At 39.8% G+C, this 27,355-nt stretch overlaps 1 protein-coding gene across 2 annotated transcripts in view; it reads right to left on the reverse strand.

Annotated features, from left to right (window-relative positions):
• LAMA1 (laminin subunit alpha 1) overlaps positions 1-26,307 on the reverse strand; it is a 99,258-nt gene extending 72,951 nt beyond the window's left edge. For both annotated transcript variants that reach the window (XM_088061670.1, XM_005517250.3), the window contains exons 1-3: positions 26,208-26,307; positions 4,873-5,043; positions 4,411-4,523 (exon numbers count right to left, since the gene is read on the reverse strand). In XM_088061670.1, coding sequence (XP_087917796.1) covers positions 4,411-4,523; positions 4,873-5,043; positions 26,208-26,292 — 369 coding nt within the window. In that variant the 5' untranslated portion in view covers positions 26,293-26,307. The remainder of the gene's footprint in view (positions 1-4,410; positions 4,524-4,872; positions 5,044-26,207) is intronic.
• Positions 26,308-27,355: the final 1,048 nt, after the last annotated feature.

Consider the following 27,355-nt stretch of genomic DNA (forward strand, 5'->3'; position numbering starts at 1 on the left):
TCACAAGAGTATGCAGGTTAAACTTATTTTAATTATCAAGTTCCTTGGTGAGGGTGGAGTACAGGGAAAAGCCAGTTAAATATTAACATTTTCACAGCGACTGTGCAAAAATTCAATGCACAATTCAAAAAATTAAGTTTGTCAACTCTTCCATTCACACACGTAGCTCACAGGTATCCCCCTTTACTTCACAGATAAATTCACAGGATAATGAATATCAATAACTTCAGGAAAATTTGTCAGCCCCTAAAATAATATAGGTTAAATAAATAAGTAAATAAAGGATTTTGTATAAATGTTCTCAGATTAAAGAAATCACAAGACAACCTACCAGGAGGAGCTTTGTTCTCAGGGATTATATTTCCAAGTAAGGAAATGAAGCTGGAGGAAGGAACCAAGGTGTCCACAGTCTTCACAGACGAAGATGTTTTAAAGAGTGTCTGTAGGTAGGGGTTTTGCAGACCTCCTATCCCACAGCCTCTGCAACCCATAATAGGTCCAGAAATCCATGTAATACAAACTGATTTTCCTTTGAGCACTTTTTTTTTTTAGAGAATTTGACTTTTTTCAGTGTTTCAAGTTTGAACATCACCAAAGGCAGTTTCTTATCACTTTCCACATTCATTCAGTGCCAACCAACCAGCCACATGATAAACCTGAGCAAGAGCTAATGAATTGTATATTTTAATTTGACTGTATCACTTTCTCAGAACTAATTTCCTTATTGAACTACAAGGATAAAAAGAGCAAGTCAAAGCAAGTTAGCAATTCCCAAGCCATATATTAAAAGTGTCATTTTACACGCATTTCAATCGTGATTGTTAAGATCAGCCAAATAAACTTGTACTAAAAAAAAACCTCTTTTTTATAGCCAACAAAACAAGAAATTTCTGCTTTAATTAGACTTTCTAAAAGCCTTGTTTCCTTGAATGCAAATCCAGCAACACCAAGTGCATCATTCTTAAATACTCTCAAAGAGTAGAAGACTAAGATGAATGAATGTATATCAGCTTATATTGTTTATAGAAATAACTTTTTAAGAGATAAAGAGAGATTCATGCTGTTCGATACTGTGAACCCTAGCAATTGTTTGCAACATTTTGCTCTGACAATTCTGGGACGTTAAAAGTACAAAATCCAGCAGAACTTCTAGTATCATCAATTATCTTTAAGATTTTGATTCATTATGTGCAAACATTAATTTGGAATAGATGGAAAATTCATTTTACTCAAGAATTTTATTGTAAGAATGTACAGATGAACACCCTGAATCATCAGTTTTACAAAGTCACAAAAGGCTTTTAAGGAAGTTTGTCACATATAGTAAATTAGCATTAGTCCTAATTAGCATTAGTAAAGTCAAGAGAATAGCATTTTTTTGCATCAGCAAACCATGTATCTTTACAGAAACCTGTTCTTGCCAGTTAATTTCAAGATGAAAGCTCTGGAAAAATCTTATTATAATATTTACATTCTTTTTTACTTTGTAATAGCAGAAACTACAAATGACTCTTAATTCAACTTCCGAGTGGTAATCCAGTGGTAAATCATGGAATTCATGAGCTATGACTTAATAAGAAGTGTTTTCTCAACTTAATTTAATACTATGGCTCTTCCAAGAAGAACTAGTCTTGCTTTACAATTCAAGAACTTTTTGATATACAAACATCTGCCTTTCTGCTCAACCAAATGTACAGAGTACATTTAAATACCTTTAGAAGTCTGGAGCATGGTAATGAAACTGAGGTAAGTAGTCTTTGTTTAATGGTGTCACAGAGTAATATTTTACAGCTGGCTCAGTCACACCACTAAAACGTATCACAGCCAGGATTTATTAGAATTGTAATTCCTATCCACAGCACAATTGCCCAGAGGAGTCAAACTTGGGCAAAGAACCCGCTGTTTTTATAGAAAACCACTGCTGTGTATTTTGTTTCTGTAGAACTACCAGTGTAGGAAGCACAAGGTCATAAATCAAATCTTAGTGTCTTGTACATCAATCCTACACCTCGTTGCTACACTACTCTTTCCCCAGTTCTGGATCATTGCCATACATTTAATGGAAAAGAGGAGGAGGAGGCAGTGGTGTCGGGTGTGGGAAGGAAAGACTATCATACATGTGGATCCTGGAGAGACTGAAGGCACACTAGAATAAATGTACATAGTTGTCGTGATATATATGAGCTAGAAAATCATGATATAAGCACTCACTATCCTTATAAAATGCTGTATTAGCTATAAATAGCACAGATTCTGAAAAGGAAAAAGATAAAAACAGCAATTTCAATGCTGATTTTATTAGCCAGCTCTCTTTTCTCACTGAGATCAAACTGCTCTGTAGTACAGCTGACTAAATAGACTAAGAACAAGGTAGAATATTAACTAAAAAAATATCCTCTATTCCCTTCAACTTGAAGCCAAAAGATGAATACAGTCATAGAAGTTCACCTAGGGATTGGAGTGGAGTCAGTGTTCTGTGTATCTTTCCCATATTTTCCAGCCAAGAGTATGTTTCAGCACTTACCAACCCAACTGCTTGGACTATACCTCTAAACTGTACATTGGTAATAATCTTAAGAAACAATTGATTCTTCTTAGCCCTAGAACTTCTGATAATTGCACAAAAAACTCATAAATAATGACCAGATTTTTAATATCACAATAAGGTGTGAATATATTCTATACTCCAGCAAGGAAAGTTGAAGGACTTATTTACTTTAATATGTTTCTTGACAGATTCAATGCACAATGCTTGGAATGTAAAAAAAAAAAGTATGGATCATGGAGTTATACTGAACACAGGTACTGACTTTCAGGAATACTTTTACAGGTCCTATTTTAAGTAATTCTGAAACAAATGCATGAAGTAAACAATTACTAAAATCACTAAGGTTCTCCATATGCTTTTCTTTTGTGTTTTCTTTACTTGTGCTAACTCGTTTGAAGTCCAACTCAGCTCTAATAACTCACTGACTTCAAGCTATCTCTATTAACCAAATCCTTTCTCACAGAGCAGTAATTTATATTCAGTTTGCATAGCCCTAGATGCCTTCTCTCTCTAAAACTCTCTAGGGAAAACACAGAAGAAAGGCCCCTTAGGGGAAACTTTTCAAATCAAATTAGTGAAACTGAGCATGGGTCAGGAGAGCAAAGATATGTATTTGTTGAAACATCAACAGCACTAAGACTGAAGAATAAATGATTCAGAGAGCAGCTCAGCTGGTCTGTTTCCAAAGTGAAATTGTTCTAGGAGGATAAAAACTAAGGCATCCCCTCCTCCTTCATTTTTCCTTCCTGTTTGTCCATTTACAAACCAAACAAAAAGCTAACTCTTCAAAGAACACGAAAATCCTATCCAAACCTTCTGTCACTGACAAAAGACACCCTGTGATTATTTTTCTAACAGTTCTGCTTTCTAATTAAAGAGCAAACTAGGCACTTACTATGCTTTATTTGAAAATATCAAAGATAAACATTCTGTTTTAATCTTTAAAATAACTTTTAATCAGGGTCTAGAGATTCTGCAAAACCTTCTTACCAATTCTACACCTCAAGTGCGCACTTCTCAGCAAGTAAAAAAGCTGCTTCTTCCAGAGTTTGGAGGCATCCCCATATTAGTAGGGAATGGTTGAGCTACAATTTTCAAACAATTTAGGTAGTCCAGCACAGATCTATTCACAGCAAAACAAGAAAAAGCCAAGAAAAATAATTTCTTTACCAATTATTTTGTCTTTTCTTGGAGCCAGGTAGGAGACTTCTGATTCTCATATTTCTAACAAATAAACTAGCAAATGCCCTGTACAGTTTACCATTCTCCTGTCTCAGAATGATAAATCCCTCCAAGTTTGACCATACAGAGTGGCCAAAACAGAGGAACCAATTTTTGCCCAGACAGTTTCAGACTCCCCAGGGTCACAAATCCCTGTTTCAGAAATTTGCTATCTGCTGTTCTGCAGAGTTAGGGTTTAAAAGTTCCTAGAAGATATAGTTTAGAACATTATTTTTTTCCAGTGCTCCTGCCAGCAGGATGATGATAAGAATCAGTCAGATGTGTCCTCACATATAAAATGTGTGCTTTGGCCAATACCCTGAAAATACTGCTGTTTAAAAATGAGTTCTTGAAAACACAGACTTCAAGTAACTTTTAAGAAATAAAAGGTGGAGGAAAACAGTATCATAGGACTGTGCAGAAAAGACAAAAGGGTGAGGCAGAGGAAAGTTACCAAGACAAAGGAATTGGTAAAAATGGAATTGGTAAAAATGGAATTGGTTACCAAGACTGAAAGAACATGGATGAGAGTTTTTACTAAAAACTATTTCTGTTTTATCTAAACACAGAAGAGTTGCAATTAATTTGTATTGGCTTGTATCCTACATCCATTTAATGACACTCACATAAATGTTACTCACCTGCCTTAAATCCAAGGTGATGGTGACCCAGTGGTATTGCCTTCCATTCTGAATGCTGGGACTCTGCCACCAGTTATTGGTACCATCAATTGCACTGGAAATTGGGTGCTGCTCTGTTTCAAAGCAAAATAATTAAACATCTCTTGAAAATAAATCTCACTGCATTTTTCTGACCTAGCACATTTGTTTCACATGAAGCACAATCTCCTCCTGTTATGAAGAAGTAAAAGCTGAAATCTGCCTTCAGACAAAAAGGTGGTCACTGGATCTTGCAGTGCTCAGTGGTGATACACGGTGCTCACACTTTGTCAGCCCTTTGCTCCAAGGTAATTGCACTCACATAGCAGAGACACTAAAACTAAAATACATTTGACTCCAATGCACTCTGTATTCAAGAGGAAGGGTTAAAAAAGAAGACACAAACTCATGAAACAAACAAAACCCAAAACACGTGAAGCTTGCCTTTGGGATTGGCACTGTGACGGTCACAGACGCGGCACTGGGCGTTGCGCAGGGGCCGTCCGGGGACGTGCTCCACCAGTTTGCAGAACATCTCTGGTCCCTTCTCCCCACAGGTAGCATTGGTGGAGATGTGAGCATTGCTGGCCAGGTTCAAAATGGCAGGAAATAGGCCTTGAAAGAAATAATGTTTATCAGCCACATTGTAAAACATGCAAAGATGGCATCCTGACAGCAGAATCCCTGTTATTGCACTCCACGTTTGGATGCTTCATGCTGAGGAGCACAAGAGTTTGCCAACCAACTCTCCCAGTTACTAAACCTTCCCTTACATAGTGAATTGATCAAAACCTGGGGGACAGCTGGCCCACTGCCAGAATCAAAGAGGGGTTGTAGAGCACACACTCAGCTGGTGTGGAAAATGGTGTTTAACACAAGCTATTTGCAGCAGTAACACCACTGGCCTGAGCAGGACACTCCAGACTTGGAAGATTTAAGGACTGAACTTTAGACCTTTGCTACAAGCTTCTTCTGCAGTCTCTGTAAAGTCTAAGGGATACTTTGCTTGCCACTTATTAATCTTTACACAAACACTTCACTGTACTTTCAAATAGTTTTGCTCTTGTATACTGGAATAATGTAACAACAGACTAAGTTTCAAGATTACAGCTACCAGACCAGGAATCCTTTGCTTTTTCTAAAAGGAGTAAAGTTTTACTTTGGCTTGAAGGCTACTGATAAAATTTCTAGAATACTGTATGTGACAGAAGTTAAGCACAGTTTCTCAATCAGCTTCCAGCCGTCCCTCATTTGCTAAAAAGCTTTTATTTCTTGCATGGTTATGGTGTAACAGAGATACTCCATTTCCACTCAGAAGTAACTCTGAAAAAAGGAATTTTGGAAAGAGGAGTCCTGTCTTTAGAGATTAAACCCAGTGGAATAAAATCAAAGCTAGAGCCTTATATGGCACATTAAAAATGCCACAAGAATTGCTAGTGTGACAATAGTAAGGTATTAAAACCTCATTTTCCTTCTGTTAAAAGGAAATCAGAAAAAAAAATCAAACCATGTTTGCAAATATATATGCTTATTCTACTAGTAAAACTGTATGAATTCTTTTGCTTCATTATCCACAATATACATCAAAAGAGACCACAATATTAAAGTTTTGCTTTCCTTAGCTGTTTATACATATAAATATCTCAAAGATGGGTGCCAAGAGGATGGTTCCAGGCTCTTTTCAGCACTCTTCAGCAACAGGACAAGGAGAAATGGCCATAAACTAAAACAGAAGTTTCACCTCAATATGAGGAAGAACAACTTCACAGCGAGGGGGGGTCATGGAGTCTCCAGAGGGAGACATTCAAAACCCACCTGAACAAGTTCCTGTGTAACCTGCTCAGGGTGACCCTGCCTTGGCAGCATCATTGGAACAAATGTTCTCCAGAAGTTCTTTCCAAGCCTAACAATTCTGGGATTTAACAAGGCTACATTCAATATTCCTTTGAAGTGCCTTTGCCCAGTAATTTTATTGCCCTAGAAAGCCTGGAGAAAAGTTTCAGTGTTATTTAACACTTGCCTATTGGAAATTTGGCTAAATCCTAATCCTCTGCACCACCATATGAACAACAGTATGTTTTCAATTGTGCTATACTTGAAATTTAATAGGAGGGAGATGGAGATAATTTTTTTTTTTTAATCCTGACTTCACTTGTGTTAAACCCAGGCTAGGTCAGCTGCCTTGTTCTCATTACACCTAAATCTGATGCAGATGAGAATGCTGAAGACATCCTAATGACTACTCTACTGAGGCTCTTCTGCCAGTTTTCTGCTCAGGCTTCCCTCACCTTGTGCAGTATATCTCCAGATGTAAAGCTGGAGCCAGAGAAGAAATGCTGCTCTGTTTTCCTACTTGACAAGAAAGACCAGTGGTGGAAGAGGGTATCTTTTTTAACGCTGCTTTCCAAAGATATAAAATCTCTTTTTCACTATTAATTTCCGTGCATGCAGGGATCTACTAGCCTGTCTTCAAGAGCTATCCATTACTTCCTGGGTCACCCATTACCTTCATTCACACAGTAGCCCTGCCATTTCTTTCCAATGTCATTTGCTAATTTGCCTCCAATAACCTTCAGTCAACAGACTTGTACCAAAGGAATTGCAATGCTATCTCATGATGAGTTTTCTGGGTCCCACAGAGACAAAAAAAGAACCTTTCAATCCAAGTGAGTTGCACTGGAGTTTTGTCCCATGATACAAATAAAAAGCAAGAGGTTGTTAGCTTTGTCCTGTGAGGACATCTCTTCAAATCCTAGTTGACCAGGTTCACCACTGAATCTCTTTGCCACAATTAAATTTTAAGGCAAACTGCAGAGGTGCAGCCATGGATTTCAGGGAAGCTCAAGAATAGTGTAGTAGATGATTTATCAGGAAATAATAAGCATCTGCAACAAATGAAATTGAAAAAAAGGCAAATTTCAAATAAATGAGTTGCATCTTCAAAGAACATTCCTCCTCTTTACTCTTTTACTAAGGAGAGCCAAAGCTCTTAGATGCTGCTTTGCCAACCTCCCTTCACCCACCCCCAAAAAAAACCCTGGTTTTTTGTACCAAACATCTGGTAAGATATCTTTATGTCTTGTAGGAAGCAGTAGATATGGAAAGATGAACAACCACAGAATCAGTCACTTAGATGAGCCATTTACAGATAAACAGGTGACTGTCATCATATCCTGGTGTGAAATACAAGTGCCCGTAACTGACACAAACATCAGAACATACCATATTTCACTAAACAGAAACTTTAGCAAATGATAGTTGCATTTTTAAGGACATCACAACACCATTTAGTCTTTAGGAAAGGACCTCCGAGATCATCAAGTCCAACCTCTAACTGATTACCACATTGTCAACTAGACCATGGCACCAAGTGCCACATACAGTCATTTCTTTAATAACTCCAGGGACAGCGATTCCACCATTTCCCTGGGCAGTCCATTTCCACTATTCCCATGAAGAAATTCCCCCTGAGGTCAAACCTGAATCCCCAGGCACAGCTTAAGGCTATGTGCTTTCATGCTATTCCTTGTTGCCTGGGAGAAAAGGCTGACCAACACCTGGCTACACCCTCCTTTTCAGGCAGTTACAGAGAGTGATGAAGCCTCTCCTGAGCCTTCTTTCCCTCCTGGCTAAATGACCTCAGTCCTCTCAGTTGCTCCTCATAGGCTTACCCTCTAGACCCTTCATCCATTTAACTTGCACAGTTTCCTATCTAAAGTACTGCACAAATGATAGATTGAATTGGATTTATTGTATTATTCGCACTAGAAAGGGCGGCACGTGCTCCATGCAAAACCATGAGAATTACTGCTCAGTATTTTGCAAGAGACTACTACAGTGATCCTGAGAAAAGCTGAAATAATTTTTAAACTACACTCATTTACTTCTAACTGCTGGCCAGCTCTTTTCATGGTAAGGTGAACTCTATTTCCCAGCTACTCCGATGCTTATCTGCCTCAAACCAGAGATCCACACACACCACAATGCCAGAAAATGAAGTGTATAGATGTTAATTTGACCTTGAGAAAGAATAACAATTGGTTCACTACACAGCTCAGCACAGAAGCTAAGCACAGTGTTTTCATCAGATGTTCAAGCAAGTTGCTCTCATTTGTAAGAGCCTGGTTTTAGTCACATGCATGACTAAATCTCAGTAAGGGAGAACTGAGAATCTGAGGGTACTGTCAGAATTCTGTCATTCAGAGATTTCTTAGAGACAAAGCACTCCAAGATCAGAGGAAGTGGAGGGAATTACATCCCTAGTAAGGTGACCTTCAATGTGGATAGGGCAGAATCCACACTCTACACTGTTCAATCCTTCAGGAAATGACAAGTAGTAATTCTGAGGTTAGATGGATTTGTTGTATGTACAGCTCAGCAGGCAGACCTTATGGTGAAGGACATAGCATTAGTGTTTCAACAAAACTCAGGGAAAAGGCTTGCTCATAGCAAAGCCATTTGTAACATTTTCGAATGATGAACAGTTGGTCAGCATGCAATATGCCAGGGAAAAAAAAGACAAGAGCTTTAAGGCAGACGAGGCAATTTCTATTTTATGTGCTTCAATATGCCTATTGACTCTGATTCTTCAAATTAACAGGGACAGTTGGAGCATGCAGCTTATTGGGGCAGATTCCCAGTACTGATAATCCACACAGGTCATCATGGATTGCTTAAATAAAAGGCATCTCTAGCCAGGGCAGCTATCCCTCTATTGTAAAGTTAATGGTTGAGCATACAGCCTATATCTCTTTGGGAATTATGCTACTTTAAACCAGGTTATACAAAAGTCCTCACAATCTCCTTGTTGCTGATGTAAATACTGTTATAAATGCAAAGGCAGATTTGGGTTAAATAAAAACAATTTATTATAAAACAATTTCTATAAAAAATAAACAATGAGGAAAAAACACAATAAAACAAACAGCGCAGCGCTGGGTGGATAGGGGTCTATACCCAAAGGTATAGGTGTTCCCAAATCCACGAAGGAGGGTAGACTGTCCGGGGTTTTTATAGGGATTTTTAGCCTTGAGGCCAAATTCCAGGCAGGCACCATTCATCAACGGTCCTTGATTGTTGTATGAATTGATTTCCTGGCGTTGGAGAATAGAGTCAAATGGACGTCCGGACCGAGTCTCCTCATATGTAAAGAAGTTCTGGGTGGTTCTTGATTTCATTGTGGTTCAGGCCATCTGGATGGGATGGTTGGATCCGGGTTGGAGCTGATGGATATCTCGGCTGGACTTTTTCCTTTTGTCTACCTGATGGCTTCCCCCAACGGTGGCCTGCAAGGCGGGGTGTTCAGGTCCGGTGATGAGTATCTCGTCGGAGCCTCTCCTTGTTAGCTTGATGATTCGTGTCTTGTCTATTCTTTCCCGTTGATGGGCACCGAGCCTGTCCCTGTCAGCTTGATGAGCCTTGTCCTGTCTATTCTTTTTCGTTGATGGGCACCGGCTAGGATCGTTATCCTTTGAGTGGGAATTCGCGGCTAGATCTGGGAAGGGCTTGTGTGCCATACTGTACTTTATATTTTATATCATTATTGTTATATACATTTATTTAGATTTCTACGAATTTTTACAAGTTCATTTCTCACAATACCATCATCCTTCCTGGAGATTCAAGCCAATTCTTTGTGGGTTCATAAGCTTTAACTTTGTTGCATATATAGACTATCGAGCACCCTGAAGCTCTCACCAAGAAGCATTTCAAGGATTCAGGACATTTCCAGGATTCTGGTAACTCCAACTGTGGTCAATGCATATCTGTTTCTTCATTCTGGATACACCTGATTTACTGCACACGAGCAGACCAGAGCAATTATAATCATTCCATAGTACTATGCTATGAGCCTGACATATCTGGACTTACTGAGCATTTTGTCTTGCTCAGATATCCTGTCCATGTCAAGCAGCCTCAGTACAGTCCAACAACATTAGACTTGCTCTCCATGCTCAGCCCACAGCACATATCCATCACTAAATGCAAGTATGGAAAACGTGCATTTGTGCACCATCTATCAAATACTTTTGTTCCTTCTTGCCATTTAAGAAGTAAGGACCCTTGGCTGCATTTTGTACAGATCTGAACAAAACCCCTATTCCATTTTCTGATAAATGATTCTTTCAGTCAGAAAATGGATAGTATTTAATCACTGTTCTGTTTGGGGTAGAAAATAAGTGGATTTGTGCATTTTGGAAAAATGCATGCATGATCTGTGGTTTTGACCATGTTTAATCCCCACAATGTGACAGACAGGATAAAACTACTTTTTACAGATGGGGGTATGTGAAGGGAGACAGTCCCCAGAATAAAAATCTTCCATGCAGAGGCATAGCTGATTAAAATAATTTCTTTTACAAAGAGTTGTACAAACAGAAGGATGCACATGAGAGATCTACTTTACCTGGGCTTTACTACATCACCAAATATGTTCTACAAGCACAATAAAGATAATACATTTTGGTATCCAGATCAACACAGTAAGGATGACAAAACTCTTAGAAAACATTTCTTCCACGTTTATGACAGCTTATTCCTGAATTCAGGTTCACTGATCTGTCTGGTATTTCTAGAAAGCTAACTAAATCAGAGAGCTGTTTGTTGGTTTGTTTTTGTTTTTTTTCAAAGAAGACAAACTGATGGGAAATGAACACAAAAGATTTTATGAAGCAAGCCAAGACCTGAGTCCAGAAAGTATTCTGGAGAGTTCATTAGTGTATACAATGAAGACTCTAAACCAGACTTGAGTGAGCAACATTGAGACATTCAGTGATGCCAAAAGCCTGATTTCTCTCTAAGTATTTTGGCTTTTCTTTGTGCTGAGTGTAATAAAGCAGTAATTTGCAAGTGAACGAAGTAGATCTGACTTAAAAAACATAAAGAGCTGATGTGTTCAATAACAATGAGCTTTTATTGTGTCATTTTTCAGAACACAGAAATACTTGAAGGGGTCTAATCTCATTTGCAAGTTAGCGTTTTTAAAAATGTTAGGGCAATCAGCAGCTCATAACAAGCCGGCAACGCTGAAGTTTGCTCACAACCAATGGATTCTCCGTTTACTGGAAACATTTACAGAGGACACAGTGACAGTTGTTCAGAATAGTTTGATGCACTTCCGGAGAACAGAACAGACTAAGGACAAAATGTAATAAAATGCCACAGTATTAGAACATATAAAATATGTAATAGCATTACACACAGAAGTTGAGGTCACATTCTTCATAACATTCTCAGACTGTTTTCAACAACACAGATTTGATTTGATTTAGTGATTCTGTCTTATGCAAGTTTTGGATTAAATGAGTTTACTAAATAAAAGCCCTGGAACTATCAGGCTTGGGTTCAGATTCCTAGCCTGCTCAATAGATGTACTCTCATTATGTTTTACCAACAAGCATCCCTAGTTTAACCTTCTTTACACGCTTTAATCAGAATCCTACCCTGTAATCACATCAAATATCTAGGCTGGTTTCCCTAAAATAAATGGGCTGAAATTGCTAACTTCTAACTATAGGAATTAAGGTACTAATTCTTTGTTCTAACAGTCAGCAAGAAATGTGGAGTATAACACTCAACCTGCCTTATAATCCACTTTGTGGAGATGTTGCCTAAAAATGTGTTAGCTGCAGCATTAACCCACTTGAAAAGCTGAAAGCTTCACCACAACTTACACAATAAGCTTAGGCTGCAAGCCACTAGTTAGAAATTATTTTGAAAATTGATCACAACTTTTTCTGTAGCTCTACAGAGAGAAGAATTTCTGCTAGCAAAACTTCAAGTTTACAGGATTTAACTATGGAGTATGTTTGGGGTTTAGCAGAACATCTGAAAACTTCAATTTGCAATATTTAGATAAAACAATTTCTGATTTAAAAGAAACCTCTACCATGTCAGAACATTATCTTTTCTTAAAACCCATTCTCTATTTCTTTTCACACTGTAGAGCAAAGCTAACTAATGTGTCAATCACAGGAATACTAGCTAGTGAAGATTACATTTATTTAATTTAATCAGCTTTTAGTGTAAGAACATACTAAATCTGTCTGTTCTCAAGAGCTTCCAATGAGGGATATTCCTCAACATTCTTGACACATCTCATCTGGCACTTTATCACTTTAAAAGTTACAAATTTTCAGTCCTCTTTGTTGCATTCATGATAGCCATGATCTTGATTATAACTTTTGTTTACCTGAGCTGTTATCACACACCCTTTTCCAAACTAGGTAAACAACCCTCTCAATCTTTCTACAGTCAATTTTCTAAACTTGTTATACTTCTGGGTTCTTGGCAGTTTGCACTTCTCCAACAGTGTGGGTCCTCAGACCTCATCAGCACCAACTTGAGTAGAATAACTCCTTAAATTCTTGACAGTTTTGTTAACAGACATGGGAATAAGTTTTATAATTTTTTTTCCAGATACTGTTGTTCTGTTTGCATCGCACACCAAGGTAAGTAAAAGACCCCACTCTGTTGTACTGCGGAGCCTGGTCACAAAAAAAAGAAAATAAAAAAGGCAGTATATTCCACATCAGACCCTGGGATGAGCTCAGGTTATCTGTAAAACAGATTACTTTGTAGCCATTTACTGAACACTCAACCATTTGCTTTCAGAACAGTCTGCTGATTATTTTACAGCTCTGATCCAGTCAAGATTTTGCAAATCACACTTAAGCAATCCAATTGGAGCACCAGAAAAAAAGGGCAACTAAACAAATTCATTACACCACTTAATGCAACAAAAAACATTCAGTTTGAACTCTGCAAGCTGTTAGAGCACAAACAAGCTACAGAGGATGAAACCTTGCCCCTTCTTCTAAATGGCAAATTTTTCTCTGCCAAATATTTTTTTCTGCAGTTGCTTTTGTGCACTCAACATTATTAATGAGGGCCATAATGTAGACAGGGTACTACAGCAAAGGCATTTTACCTACTGTGGTCTGCCTTAGGCTAGATGATGTGCTAATTAGCATTCAGTGCTCAGAAATGTATTGAAAATAATTACAATGCTGCAAATTAATCTAGTTAATAAAGTTATAACACTACAAACGAATAAAATTCTGTCAGACTGCAAACGAAGTTAGCAAAAGTTTGTCATTCAAGAATGAACACCAGCTGCACTATTCTCCCACAACTAGTTTCCTCAATATAGTTTGTGAAGGTTAAGTAGCAAGTGTCTGGCATAACTTTTATGTCTTCCTTAAAATTCCCAAACACCAGCATATAGCCAGGTTGATGGGCCCAATGTAACAGAATTTGAACAAGGTAAAAAAAAGTGTTGTGGTTTTTTTTTTCCAAAGGAGGGCAGAAAACCCGAGATCTAAAAAAAATTAAAATTTCAAAGTTATGAAAGAATGCTATTTCAAAGTATGAAGTACGCTATATACAAAATGAAAACTAAGGTAAAAAAAGAGCAAGGAAAGTGACATGTTCCATATGCAGTATTGGGAATAGGAGTATCAGGGAAAGGAAATGAAATTAGGGAATTATCAAACTCACTAAAAAATGTCCACAACGAGGAAGTCACAAACTTCCAGATTAAATGTTTAGAAAAAGGAAAGCCAAGTAATACTAATACACCTGCAGGAGAAACTGAAGCTTGTCCTCTCAGTTACACAGTCACTACTGTTTGCTTACACAAATCGTTGCATTTTTAATACAGCAGATGGGTTAGATATTTTTTATGTTAATACTCAGTCTAAACTAGTATTATCAGCTTGATTAACAAGTTAGCTGGTATGAACTTCACCATGTCCCACCTTCTGAGTCTGTCCATGCTCAGCTTGCAAACACAGATCCAGATCAGAGACTCTCAACACATGTAATTACATTGGAAGTAGAGAGAAAAAGGCTGCAAAGACATGGACAGGGCACAGATGTTTAAAAGTGAAGAAGTTGGAGATTTTCAACCAGACATTCCTACAAAAGTGCTACCTTGTTTCCCAAAGGAGTGCACATCACACCTCTGGCAAGCATAGAAAACACTGGCAAATTCAAAAGGTTTCATAGCTTACATCCCAGACCTGAATGTGGTTTCCAATATTATAGCTTGGTCCTTTCATAGATTTCAGGGATTTGAAAAAAAAAAAAAATTAAGTTCCTGCAGATTAATAAAAAGTTCTATCACAGGTATTTCTAATGCCTTCAATATTGACAGTAACTTACTGCTTATTTCAATCAGAACAAACTAAGGGGTAGTAGAATAAAAGAAAGCTAGATTTCATGCTAGTTTTCAGAATCAGACAATATAACTTGATATGAAAGTTAAGTCATTTGTAAGTATTCTATCATGCATCTGCAAAGTATAATCAATATTTCTTCTGTCAAGTCATGTCTTGCAAGTATTGATTTTTGTATGCTGTTGGCCAGTTCAAGAATCTGCCCAGAAATTGTCACAGCATTTACACCAAAGCAAAAGCACCAAAAGTTGACAGATGGGCAGGCTGCCAAGGAACAACAAACCTGCCAGACCATGAAATTAGTTCTTTCTTGTTCACCCAAAGCCTTTTCCACACTTTGAGGAGACTGCATCATTGTGCCTGTTGGTTTGGGGGTTGTTCTTTCTTTTGCCAGCACACTAGCTTTCTTTCTGAAGTCATCAGTTGGGAACAATCTTTGCTCCAACCTGAAGTAAATACAAGCCACAGCTATTGAAGACTTCAGTGTCTTGTCAGTTTTGCTTATATGCTGCCTAAGACATAATATTAACTTAGAGCAACAGATCAGAAGTACTGGCAGTGTGACTGGCATGTCAAAGACAAGGGATCTCGGTCACTTGTCACTTAAAATGTGCCCCAACATCAACAAAACTAAACATTTTTGTTCTTACTGATGTAGATACCCCAAGCAGACTTCACCACTCCCACTTAATGACTCCTTAACTAATAATATCTCCTTCCTGAACTTCTTTTCTACCACCAGCTTACAACCTGAAGAAACTGTCTTGAAAATGAAAATCCTCTTGGGTTTAATCCTAATTAAATGTGCATGCATAAATGTGCAGCTTTAGGCTGCACACCAAATCATTCATTATAATAAAAAGGAAGTTATGACCCAAGTATCTATTAGCCCTCTTCTGATTCTAAATTTCCATTTATCACTTGCAAATTCTGGGAGACCTGAGCTTGAGAAGAATGTTAAAGGTTTAGAGGTCCCACTCACTTCAGAGCTGTGACTTATTATCACAACCAAACAAAATGTTACTATTTTTTGCCCCGTGTAAACATTGAGAAGGTTAAATTAGAAATGCCCTTGAGTCAGTTGGCATCACCTTGTGATCATAAAGCAAGTAGATACACTACAAAGGAACTCTGAAATGTATTTTTCACTTAGTGAGAGCTTGTTATTAACTAGCTGTACATAAACCAAAAATTTATTTCATTTTTGTAACTTAAAAGACTTCTCACTTCCTTAATATTAGAAATTGCAGCTACGTTAGACAAAGCTAAATTTCTAATTAAATTAAGTCAAATTTTTCCATTTATTAACCAAAGCTATGTAAAGTTGAAGAGGTTCTGGAATCTCAAAACTACCAGCTCTCCTGTTTTCAGACAGGGAAGAAAAATGTTTTCATTCCAACAGGCACAAAGGCATTATCAGGGCACATACAGCCCTGTATCACTGCCACATCTTCCTGGGTAGAAGGAGAACATTTCCTCCAGCTTGAATGGACCTGAAAGGATTTGCAACTGTGTAACCACAAAGACATGCAAAACTTGGTCATTCCCTTATCTCTACAGACAAGATTTAGCAATCTCTAATTTTCAAGGTTAATAGGGGAAAACCTGTCGGGTTATTTTTGTTTGTTTGGGGTTTTTTGTTTGCTTTGTTTTTTATTTCAATAGTAACCGACTATTCAACATGCTACAGAGGTGGCTTTCTGCTCTTTGTAAAAAGTAAAATGTATCTTGCTACTTTTTTTCCCTAGGCATTTTACTCTAGGCAACAAAGTAAAGCTGCAAATCACCATGCTCTGGTCTTCTATGTGGTGGTCTCTAGGCACACAGATTAACAAATGTACAGGGCACAAACTGCAACCACTTAAAAAATTAACAGGGAGTCTTATGCATTTTTTATGTTTCAAACTCTCACCACGTGCAAATTCTTATTTCATTATTTTACAGTAAATGCCTCCATGAAATTCAAAGGCATTTGTGTCACACAGGTTAAATTCCTGAAAAAGAGTAATTTTAAGTACCCAAAAAACAGGGGAGGAAAAGAAAGCAATATTATAAAAAGTTCTCTTCTGTGTTGCCATTAATGCTCAAGAACTCAGCCAGTCACATGGAATTTTAATCAAGTGTTCTGAAAGTATTTTGCCTTTGGCCTGAAAACAAGAATGATGCATTTCAGCCTAAAGCACAGTTTTTAAGGAAAATTCTAACAGACTGAGAGTTCAAGTAGTTTAATTTAAAATTCAGCAATGCTACACTGACACTAAAATAATAGTGAGGCACAGTTGGATCCTGCCTGAAACACCCCAAACATTTTTTGCTGATGACTGTGGGAAATGCAGCAACATCGGTAGAGCTGCAGAGTGGGCAGCTTATTTCCCATTGTCCTTAAGAACAGAAAAGATAAGGGGGGCTGCTCAAATTTTAGAGTGATTGTATAGTCTGTCCATACTCTGCGGCATACAAAATGGGTTTTCCTCCTTGGGGCAAATATCCTGACCTCTTCCCTGTCACTTTACCACCAAGAATCCCCTTCTGACCCTCTTTCCCTATCACTCCCACAGGATTTTCAGCCTACCAGAAACACCAAACCTGAATGTGCGTATTACCACTATTAGCCATGGCAGCACAGCAACAAGCAGATCTTCCCACCAAGTACCCACAGCAAAGTTTCTGAGCGACCTGACCCATCACTGGAGCTAAACATCAGCATGGCAACCTCTGAACCATGCCAAGATACCCACTGAACACAGCTGTTCACCAGCAGCTGTGTTTTGTACCTCTTGCTTCACTGCTGCCTTTAGATCACATCCTACTGCTCATCACCATGGAAAGATACTCAATTCTCCTCGAAATTCCCCACCCCATCACACACATTTCTTTCTCATTGCCTGCCAAGGGTTCCCTCCTCCAAGTCACAGAAAACATACCTTGATTTGCAGAATCATTTCTTCAATTAGAAATATCCCCATTACAATATTATTAAATATGCACAAAACTAAGCTGTCCCCAGTGGGATAACTCCCAAGTAAAGAGTGGCCATCCAAGGCCAGACTCTGCACTTGCTCCATGACTTTAGCATTGATGAACTCTGATGCTCTGGAGAACACTGGCAGACATGCTGTGAGCAAACTTCAAGGAAGGTAAATTGAGACAGGTCTGGAAATTACTTACATCCAGTAATTTCTATTTTAAAATTCACGTTTACATTTAAAGACAATTTCAGTATCAAACTCATATTTTTGCATTTAGCTTCCTAAAATTCTAATCAAGTCTTAGTGAGATTTATTGATAATACCTGAATAACCTAGTTATAGTTAAAAAAAAAAGAAATCAGAGACACATAGCAGATTTGCTTTCTACATATACAAACATTTCTTTACACTATAAGAGATATATTATCACATAAGAGTGAATTTAGCTATTTTGGCAATTGAGAGACACAAAATGAATTAGTTAACATCTACTGAAGGAATGAAGAACTGTTAGTAGATGTAATGTAAATCCACAGCAACTCTCCCCAAGCCACTGAAGCATACTTAATACTTCATTTTGCCATCAAAATTTTTATCTCTTCAGCATATTTTAAAGGGTGTTTGCTGGAAGAAGGCATTGAGCACACATTTCAGAAATTGCAAGCTAAAGTAAATAAAAGGAATCTTAGAAATTTCAACAACATATATTTCACAACCCTAATTTAAACCACAGGGTTTCCACAGATCTTGACAATTCAAAGAACCTTCTCGTCAAACTTCTGTTATCTTGCCCTTTTCAGCCAATAAAGTAGAAACAACCTAATCATCAGAGGCATTGGCACACAGTTACAAGCCTTTTCTGCCCTCCCCTCCTAAAGCAGTGCAAGATATGCACAAAAGACAGCACAGCAAAGGAAAGTAAAATATACGAATGGTTTGGCATTAACACACATTAGCTATTCACGCATTTGAATTAAAAACAGACAAGAAAAACCAGTGGACTCTCTTCCAGTTTTATCGGCAGTGAAGCACTTTCAGGAGCTGGATTCCTCACTTCTGTAAAGAAACAGCCAGAAACAGGGAAGGTGGAATTCAGTTAGCTGGTGTTTGAAGTACAAGCCTACTGCTGGTGCTAGACTCTTCCCAGTTTATTCACTGTCTAGATACCCCTAGATGGATCAGGAGTCCCCCGGAGAGTCGGTGAAGCCTGGCTGGGCTCTATCCAGCCTGGCAACAGCTCTGCCTGGGTAAGGAGCATCAGAGGTGCAGTCAGGTTCCCCAACACCTTGTGCACTTGCTACAAAGCCCACTCTGCCAGCATCCACAAAAAAATGAGGGATCATTTGGATCCCTACTCCAGTGCTCACTGGCAAGGCTACATTCAGCCACAATCAAAATGCACTGGATTTCTCAAGTTTCTACTGGACTTTTTTCCTCTTCTTCCCACACAAACATTTCCTTACACACATCTTTGTGTTTTCTGACAGAAGGCAAAATTCCAGTCGTGCTTTCAAAAAACCTAATAAAGAACAATCAATACTAATCTAAGTTACCATCAACGACAGCTCCAATTCACATATATACTCAATGACTGAATTCCAACATTTTTTTTACAGTCAGCAAGACCCATCCCACTGATTTGCAGAGTTAGGATTTTGCTGTTAAAGCCTTCTTGCTTCATCGGGTCCACAAGAAGAAAAAAATAATCAAAGAATCAAATCAAGACTAGAGAAGTTGTTTTGAATTACCTGTACAGGTTCTGCACTTCTGTCCTCTTAGACTTTCAGCAAATGAAAGTTACAGAAAAACAATTAAGAAGGTAGTAGACATCAGCCTATTTTCAAGGTCATTTTTGAGCAAGCAGCAATAAAAATATAGGCAGAGCCAAGGAGAAAAAAGAAAAAAGTTTCCACTTTTGAAAGACCATTTCTTAAACAGCTTTTTAAGCTTTACTCTCATGCGGGAATCAAGATGGGGGCTGAGTCCCACAGCGCAATAAATGAGCTCACAGAAAGGAATTACATTATGCTTGCAAAACAATTTTCAAATCTGAGTCTTTAATCTAAAAGAATTGGTAAGGGAATATCTCTGACAGAGCTGTTACTGTATTGAGTGACAGTTTAAAAAAAAAAAATCAGCAAAAGCTAACAAGTTTAAGATGACAAAACAGAAGGAATTTATTGCTGAAGGCTGACATCTACTCTGCCTACACAATGCAGCAGTGGGATCTTCTTGGCCTTTGCCTGATAGGAAAAGCCCAGAAATGACACGAAAAAAACTCCATCAGCCCTTCGACCCACATTAGCTGCTGCTTTACAAAGCCTGCCAAGTTGAACTCATGGAAAGGGCAGTGGGTGAAAATGCCTGCCATGAATCCACCTCCCTTCCAATGGCTCTCTGAGCTCACATGGCCAATAGAACAGATGTGATTTTCCAGAGGCACTTAAAAATTTTTAAAAAAATCAGGTTTTGAGGTAAAACCAAAGCATTCTATCTCTATGTTTTGCCCTGCACTTTTAAGGAATTGAAACTGCTGTTTCACATCAGAAAATTTAAATTATGTGCAGCATCTAAAAGATTTGCTATTAGAATACTGAAAGTTAGTTTCTAGTCTTACAATTTTATGCTCTCCTATTTTCAAACTGTTATTTATCTCTTCCATAATTACAAAAAAAAAGTCTTCCAGCTTTCCAGTAAATTTGTTATGTATATACATTTTAATACTCAAAAATGTGTATAAAATATTTTATTTTCAGGGAAAAAGCAGTTTTTTCCAGCCTCTAAAAAAGAATTTGATTGAGAACGATTGAGAAATCATTGAAGTCTTTAAATAGCAGAAGTAACTAAAAGAATAAACACAGATATACCTAGCTTTATTTTTGCTCTGAGCAAATGAAGCACTGGCCTCAAATCTCAAAGACAGAGAGCTGTACCCATATCTGCGAGCTAGAGGCACAGTACAGAGCCTCTAAGATTCCACTTAAGTACTTAAGAGCATAAATTAAAAAAAGAGTTTGATGGATGTGCTCCTAAGGTTTACACCAAATAACAAATCACAATTTCTGCAGGCTGACCTAACCAATCTTGTCTTGCAGAACTTTTGTAACACACTGTTCCTCTGGTCAGGAAGGGATGTCTGCAGGACAGAAAAAAAAAAAAAAAGGTAGGGGAAGGCAGCAAACCCCACCTGAAGATCTTTTGTGAGACTGATGCAAATACCAACAACTGATCAACACACACTGATAGCCCTAAATTTCTAGAGATGCATTTCCTAAGCCCTCAGGGAATGGAGAAGATATTTACAACAGACAAATATTTTTTTATCTTAATCTTCAGTCTAAATTAGAATGCTTTCATGGGATTTTTTTTCCTCTGTCACATACTTTTGTGCTCCCAGAAAAAAGAAAATGGTCTGTGGCTTGTTGGTGATTTCTTGAAAAATAAATCAGGGGAAAAAAAAAATCACAAAGCAGATTTTAAATTTAGGGCTTTAATCAATGCCAAGCACATTTTCCTCACAGAATATCCATGATGTTCCTCACAGACTACCAGGAAAAATTACATTTCTCACTTTCTTCTTCTCCCCCAACCACAAGTCAGGTCTCAATCAGCAAAATTTGTCTCTGGTTGAGATCAATTACTTTTTTACGCAACATATTTCTTTTAATAAGACCACTGCTAAGGCTGAGCAGGTACTCCCAACAGGCACATATAGAACCAGACATAGAATGCAATGGATATATGGATATATGCAAATACTTATGTCCAGCCACATAGACTCACAAAGACAGAAACACATAAATGCAGCCACCACCGATGGTTTCATCCTGTTCCCTGCTCCAGGGAAAAATATGGATTCATACACAGAGAAGGATTTTTCAATGCCCATCCCCAATGTGGATTTCTTGGATCCAGTAACTGTGCTCCCCCACACCCAAGAGCTCCCCATTGCTGGTATCTGGCAGGTGAGCCCCAGTCACTGGCCCACAAACTGCCTTGCACACGTACCAGCCCCATTACACACTATGCATCCCTAAAAAAACCCACTCTTTACTAAACCACTTTGATCTCTCCCATCTTTGGCCCATCCTCCATTCATCCCAAAATAATTCCTGTGCAATCCCAAAATGTTCTTCCCCTGTATCCTACGATGAGTCCCATATCCCTGTAGACTACCACCACCCCCATCCTGTAAGCTCTGAAGAGCTCCCATAACACAGTGGTGGCTGTCATAGGACAGCCCTGGCAGGGGCTCAATTCTCTGGGTTAATTATTGGTCTTGCTCCACCTTGATCTTGTATTCTTTTGTGGGTGGACACAAGACTTCTCACACAATCTAAGAACAAAAATCAGAGTATAGACAGCTCATAAATAATTTGGGGCCCTGCTACTTAGCCCACCTGAAGACACAAGGGATGTGTCTCCATACAGGTTCACTGTAACCGAGACTTCCAGCCCTGAGGGAAAAGTGGAATCTTTAGCCAAGTATACCACTGTAGCAAATTTTACCAAAAATTAAGAAGTTTTTACCTTACCACAAGATTAAATGATTCTGCCTCAGACTCCTGTCATATTTTTATCTCACTGGTGTCCTCCCTCATACCACAAGCTGCAAACAGCACTGCTTTTAAGTGTTCCACAAGCCTCAAGGAACTTGAAGTTTCTTTTAGTATTCTCTTAGCAGGAAACAATATTCACATTGGTGGAAGCATAGCAGAAATGTTAAAGGAAAATATTTAGAAGTGAAAACAAACTTTGCAGGGGATGGAAACCTTCTCATTTTCTGTAACACTTAACTCTGTTTCAGATGTTGGGAAAAAACTTATATTTAAGACTGAAGGCAACAAGGTCTATTCAAGCCACTAGCATAAGTGAACCCAAGATGCAGTATGGTGAAGCACTTAAGATACTTTCTTCATCTCATACAGAAGTGTGAATATGTCATCCAACTCGTCATCTTGGAACTCCAGAAAAACTTCCTCCAAGTATATTCTGGAAATCTGTCTCTCTGATTTAAGTGTCAGAGGAAGCTATTTCACTGCACAAAACACCTTTGAATGTATGAAGTTGTAGAGAGGCAGCAGAGAGTGTAAGATCCACCTACGCAGGCTCACAGACTAACAGCCAAATCTACAACACCCCCACCCCAAACCTCTGTCAAATGCTGTAACTTGTACAAGTACATTACTTCTTGAAGTGGAACTCACCACCCTGAATTCGGCACCAAAGAGCCCTTCTTCACTAAGTGAGATTCACAACCACCTCATGAGAGGTGCCAGGCTTGAGTAACCCAGTAAAAGACAACTGAAAACTGAAACAACAAACTAATTCCGGCAGACACTGGTATAACAAAGTTTTTCCTTAAGACAAACACCTTGTTGCTGCTTGTGGCAAATAAATAAAAGGGAGGGAGGCCTGCACTTGTATTCTCCTTACATTTTGATCACTCTAATGATCCAGCTAAAGCATCAGCTTTTTTTTTCCTTCTGGAAGGAAATTTGCCATCTTGGCTGTACAGTAGCTCAGTTTCAAAGAGAGGTCTGGAGAGATTTCACGCACTCCTCTCCTCCTCCACATCACACCTGTCACAGCAACTTGGTACTATAGCACTTTATTCAGAGATTGGAGATGTGGGTTTAAACCTCCTCAAAGTAAGGAGATTAACATAAATCTCCCTCTGCCTGGGAATGTGCTCTAACTAATTTATATCACTTACGTTTCAGCAAAAAAAATGTGGTTGATGACCATAATGTCATAATTTGTATATAAGTCATAGCCTAAGAATAGTTACTAAACCAGATCCTTGAAGCAAAGCAGGTCTGAAATGCAATGGGTGACAGGCATGTGAAACACCTATGTTCATCTCTGCCCAGATGGAGCACCTTCCCAGGGCCATCCAGTTCCCTGAACATCAGCACTTATCCAAAACCCCAGGCAGAAACAACAGAGCAGACTACTTCAGCACAGCAGCTTACACAAACAAACTGAGATGCAGCTGAGGAAATATTTAGTCTACAACTATTGCCTTCCAAGTTAACATTACCACAGGTTTTAGTAGCAGAATTTTATTTTTAATTACAGAAAAATCACCTGACAGAGTCACAGAATCAAATTTATGAACTATAGGCAATAGTGTTCAAAATTATTAGCTGATTTTCCTTTCTACTTTGAAGACATATATCACTTAACTCCAGTATAACAAAGAATGCGTTCCAACAGAGCAAAGCTGCTACAACAAGCCTCCTAAATTACTTTTTGCTTCTGAAGTTGTAAAGTAATTCTTCTCTACCTAGACACCGAGTTACACGTTTCACGAATAGTTACTCCTTTGGTGGATACAAAAGACTTAACAGAAAACCCAACCAAACTTTACACTATGACAGGGACACTTTAACAAAACACCTGTAATTAAAATACCAACTAAATTTTATAGCTATGTAGATATTAATCTTTAGGCTGAAAGAACCAATCATTAACTTTCAGTGCAGTGACTTCAGTATAGCGTGTTTCTCTTTCTTAGACTGGACTTCAGCACTTTCTGACAGACCCTTGCAGCTTTGGCACCCCCCAGTTTCTTCATTTGCTGACAGGACAAAAGCAAAACTGAACAGAAAAACAAGAAATGCTTTGAGTTCTACCGCAGCACTCTCCATGGCCATGCCAAGATGCCTTTTCCTCAAACTTCTCTTGACAACTGCTCTGAGAAATCTTTCCACTCTCACTACAAAATGCATTTTTACCTCATCACGATGCTTACAATTCTGAGCTTAAGTTATTTACTTTCAGTAAAAGCAACACTGCTATTCTAATCTGCATCGCATTCTTCACATTGTTTTAGGATCAGTTATCTTGAACTGTGGCTTTTGTAAAGCAGTTCACCACCAGGGGGGTTGAAACTCACAGCTTCCTCGGATGATCTGTGCTCTCACGCTGAGAAAAAAAAAATCTATCAGCTTAATCTAATAGGAGGAATGATCTCTCGACCTGATCTTTCAACTAGAAAAATATAATTATGAACTTAAATATCCCCAGGAGGGATGGCTTAGAAGCAATGAAATATATTGGTAACTTCAAACACTGACATAAAAAACAAGTATTTCATCCAGATTCCTCTAGCACCCGTGGGCTGCTATATAAAAGCTGCACATTACTGCAGCGAGATAACTGCAAATGTCAATGAAAAAAAACAAAAAAGGTATCTGGTCTTGTCACCCATACATGACAACCTTCAGGAAAATTCCTACCTTTTAAACAGCATGTTATTATATGTATCCAAATAGGAATATGTATTGAATTAAGGTTATTCGATGTAAGATGGTACCTTAAAAAACACTAAAAACCAAAATTTATATCACTTTATCTGGCATTGAATTTCTTTCTACTACCGAATTTTCATAACCAAAGTAAAGCGTATTTATTTTCAAACTAAGACATATGAACTCTGAAATTTACTTGGGCTTGATTTTGTCCTCTTTACCTAGAGGATATTTTGTACACATAATTATCTTAATAAACACTCGCTTTTACTGCAGCCTGTAAACATCCAGATGCTAATGTCCCACACTGTATACTTCACCATAAAGAAAACAAGTCACGCATCTGCACAACATATGCCTTGCAACCCTTTTCTATTCAAGGGTTTTTTTCGGGTTTTAATAGAGACCTAATGGAACGGGGGATTCACGTGCAGGGAGTAGGGATGGGCAGAAATTCTGCTGTGGACCGCAGCAGGAGCTGACCCAAGCCAAAGGTGAGAGCATGTGGTGTCTGCCAGCGCTTCCCTTCACGACCCAGCACACCGCGGAGCCAATTACTGTTAACTCCAACAACTGTCCCACCAGGACAACCCAAGCTACGGCGCTTGGAACAAAGAGGATGCGTGCGACGAAGTCACTGGCAAAGTGCTCGGTGCGGGGCGTTCCGCTGTCCCCGCCGCAGCGCACCGGCCAGCCCACGTGCCAAAAAAGAGAAAACTTTCGTAAATTATCTCCATTACTTCTTCATGCTACCTCTGTCTCATGCCCGGAAAGCGGTTTAGGACTCTTCTCGCTCCTTATAACACAGCTTAATGTGGTTTATATTAGCGACAGCGTGCGGCATCCCTCGGGGCTCCGGCTCCTCTCCCTTCCCTAGAGCGGGACCCCCAGGACTGCGGCCCGTGCCCGGCTCTGAGCCCATCTCCCGCCGGGGGCTCCCTGGCGGCCGCAGCCCCCCGTGCCCCGGCTCGGGGCCGGCCCTCCCGCGGCTCTCTGCCGCTCCACAGCGTCTCCCACAAAGGGAGTGGGCGGCCCCGGAGGCGCCCGGGCGGAGCGGCCCCCGCCGCCGAGGGAGGAGGAAGGACTTGAGGCAAGTGGGGGAGGGCGGCTGCAAAACGTGGAGATGGGGGAAGAGAACAGGGAGAAAGGAGATGGGGGAGGCCGTCGGGAAGCGTGCGGTCGGCACTGCCGGACCCCAGCCCTCCTGCCTTCGCAGCCCGGCACAGCCCCCGCCCCGGCTGTGCCCGGCGGGGACGGGGCCGCTCTGCCGACGCTGCCGCAGCCCCGCGGGGGCGAGAGGCTGCCACGGGCTGCACACCAACCCCTCAGGCACTTCGCATTGCGCTGCTCACCCCGCACCCCCGTCCTGCGCTCACCTCGGGGCTGGCCCTGCCCCGGCACCCACAACAGCCAAGTGGCCGCCAGCAGTGCCAGCAGCAGCCGCCGCCCGCCGCTGCCCATCGCTGATGCCGCCGCTGCAGGGACGCTGCCCGCCCCGCCGAGCCCGCCCGCCTTATATGTGCTGCCCCGCCGCCCCCGGCCCGCCCCGCCCCGCACCACCGGGGGCTCGCTGGCACAGCCCCCCTTCGCACACACCCCTCCTCACACACACACACGAGCACACACGCTTTTCACACACACAGTCCCCCCTCCTCACGCACACACACTCTCCCCTGCTCACACGCTCAGGGACTCCGCACCGAGCGTGTCCGGCCCCGCAAAAGCGGCCCCGAAGCACTTGCGGTCCCGGCTGCATCTTGCGGGTGATGCGCGGGGTGCGGCGAGCCCGAGCACCGTGCCTGAAAAGTTCTGGAAAGCCGCAGTTATTGAACTGAGGGATTTTGCAAGGAAGAGCAGGAAGGGAAAGGTGTGTGTGTGAGAAATAACAAGGTGAAAAAGTGTGGGAAGGGAGAAAGCACCGCTAAGCTAATTCAACATACAGCTTTTCTATACGGCTGACATCCTCACGTGTTAAAAATAAATAATTAAATAATTAATTAAATAAATAAAAATCTGTTAAGGCTTTCCTTATAAATTTGTCACCCCCACCTTCGAAATTTCGTTCCCGTGCTGATAAGTTTTTCAGCCCCTGTTCAGCACAACCACAGCAAATCAGCCATGTTTGTAAATTAAATAAGTCCTCTCCTCAGCTGCTAAATTGAGGTTCATTACTTTTTGTCCCATAGGAAATCTTTGCAGCTTTCTAATAATCAGCTACCATATGAAACTAGCATATAAAACATAGCAAAAAGGTTATAGGGATTTCTCAAGATAGACACATTTATTCAGTGCTTCAGGAAAGTTCATCTCTATCAGGCTTTACTGCTTGAAGGTTTGTCAGGTCACAGAGCTCATATCTACAATACTCCTTAATGAGTATTTCAAGGAAAGTGCAGTAGGGAACACTTTCCTGGGAAAAGAGCTCTATGCCAAAAATTGGTTAAGGTAGGGGAATTTAAGTTGTCTCTCAAACATGAATTCCCTCTTTTTTAAGGAAAAAAAAAAAAGTAATCTTGTTTAAAAA

This window comes from Pseudopodoces humilis, chromosome 1 (assembly GCF_049639895.1).
Source record: "Pseudopodoces humilis isolate 2021_Gansu_Grassland_sample_001 chromosome 1, ASM4963989v1, whole genome shotgun sequence".
Taxonomy (NCBI): domain Eukaryota; kingdom Metazoa; phylum Chordata; class Aves; order Passeriformes; family Paridae; genus Pseudopodoces; species Pseudopodoces humilis.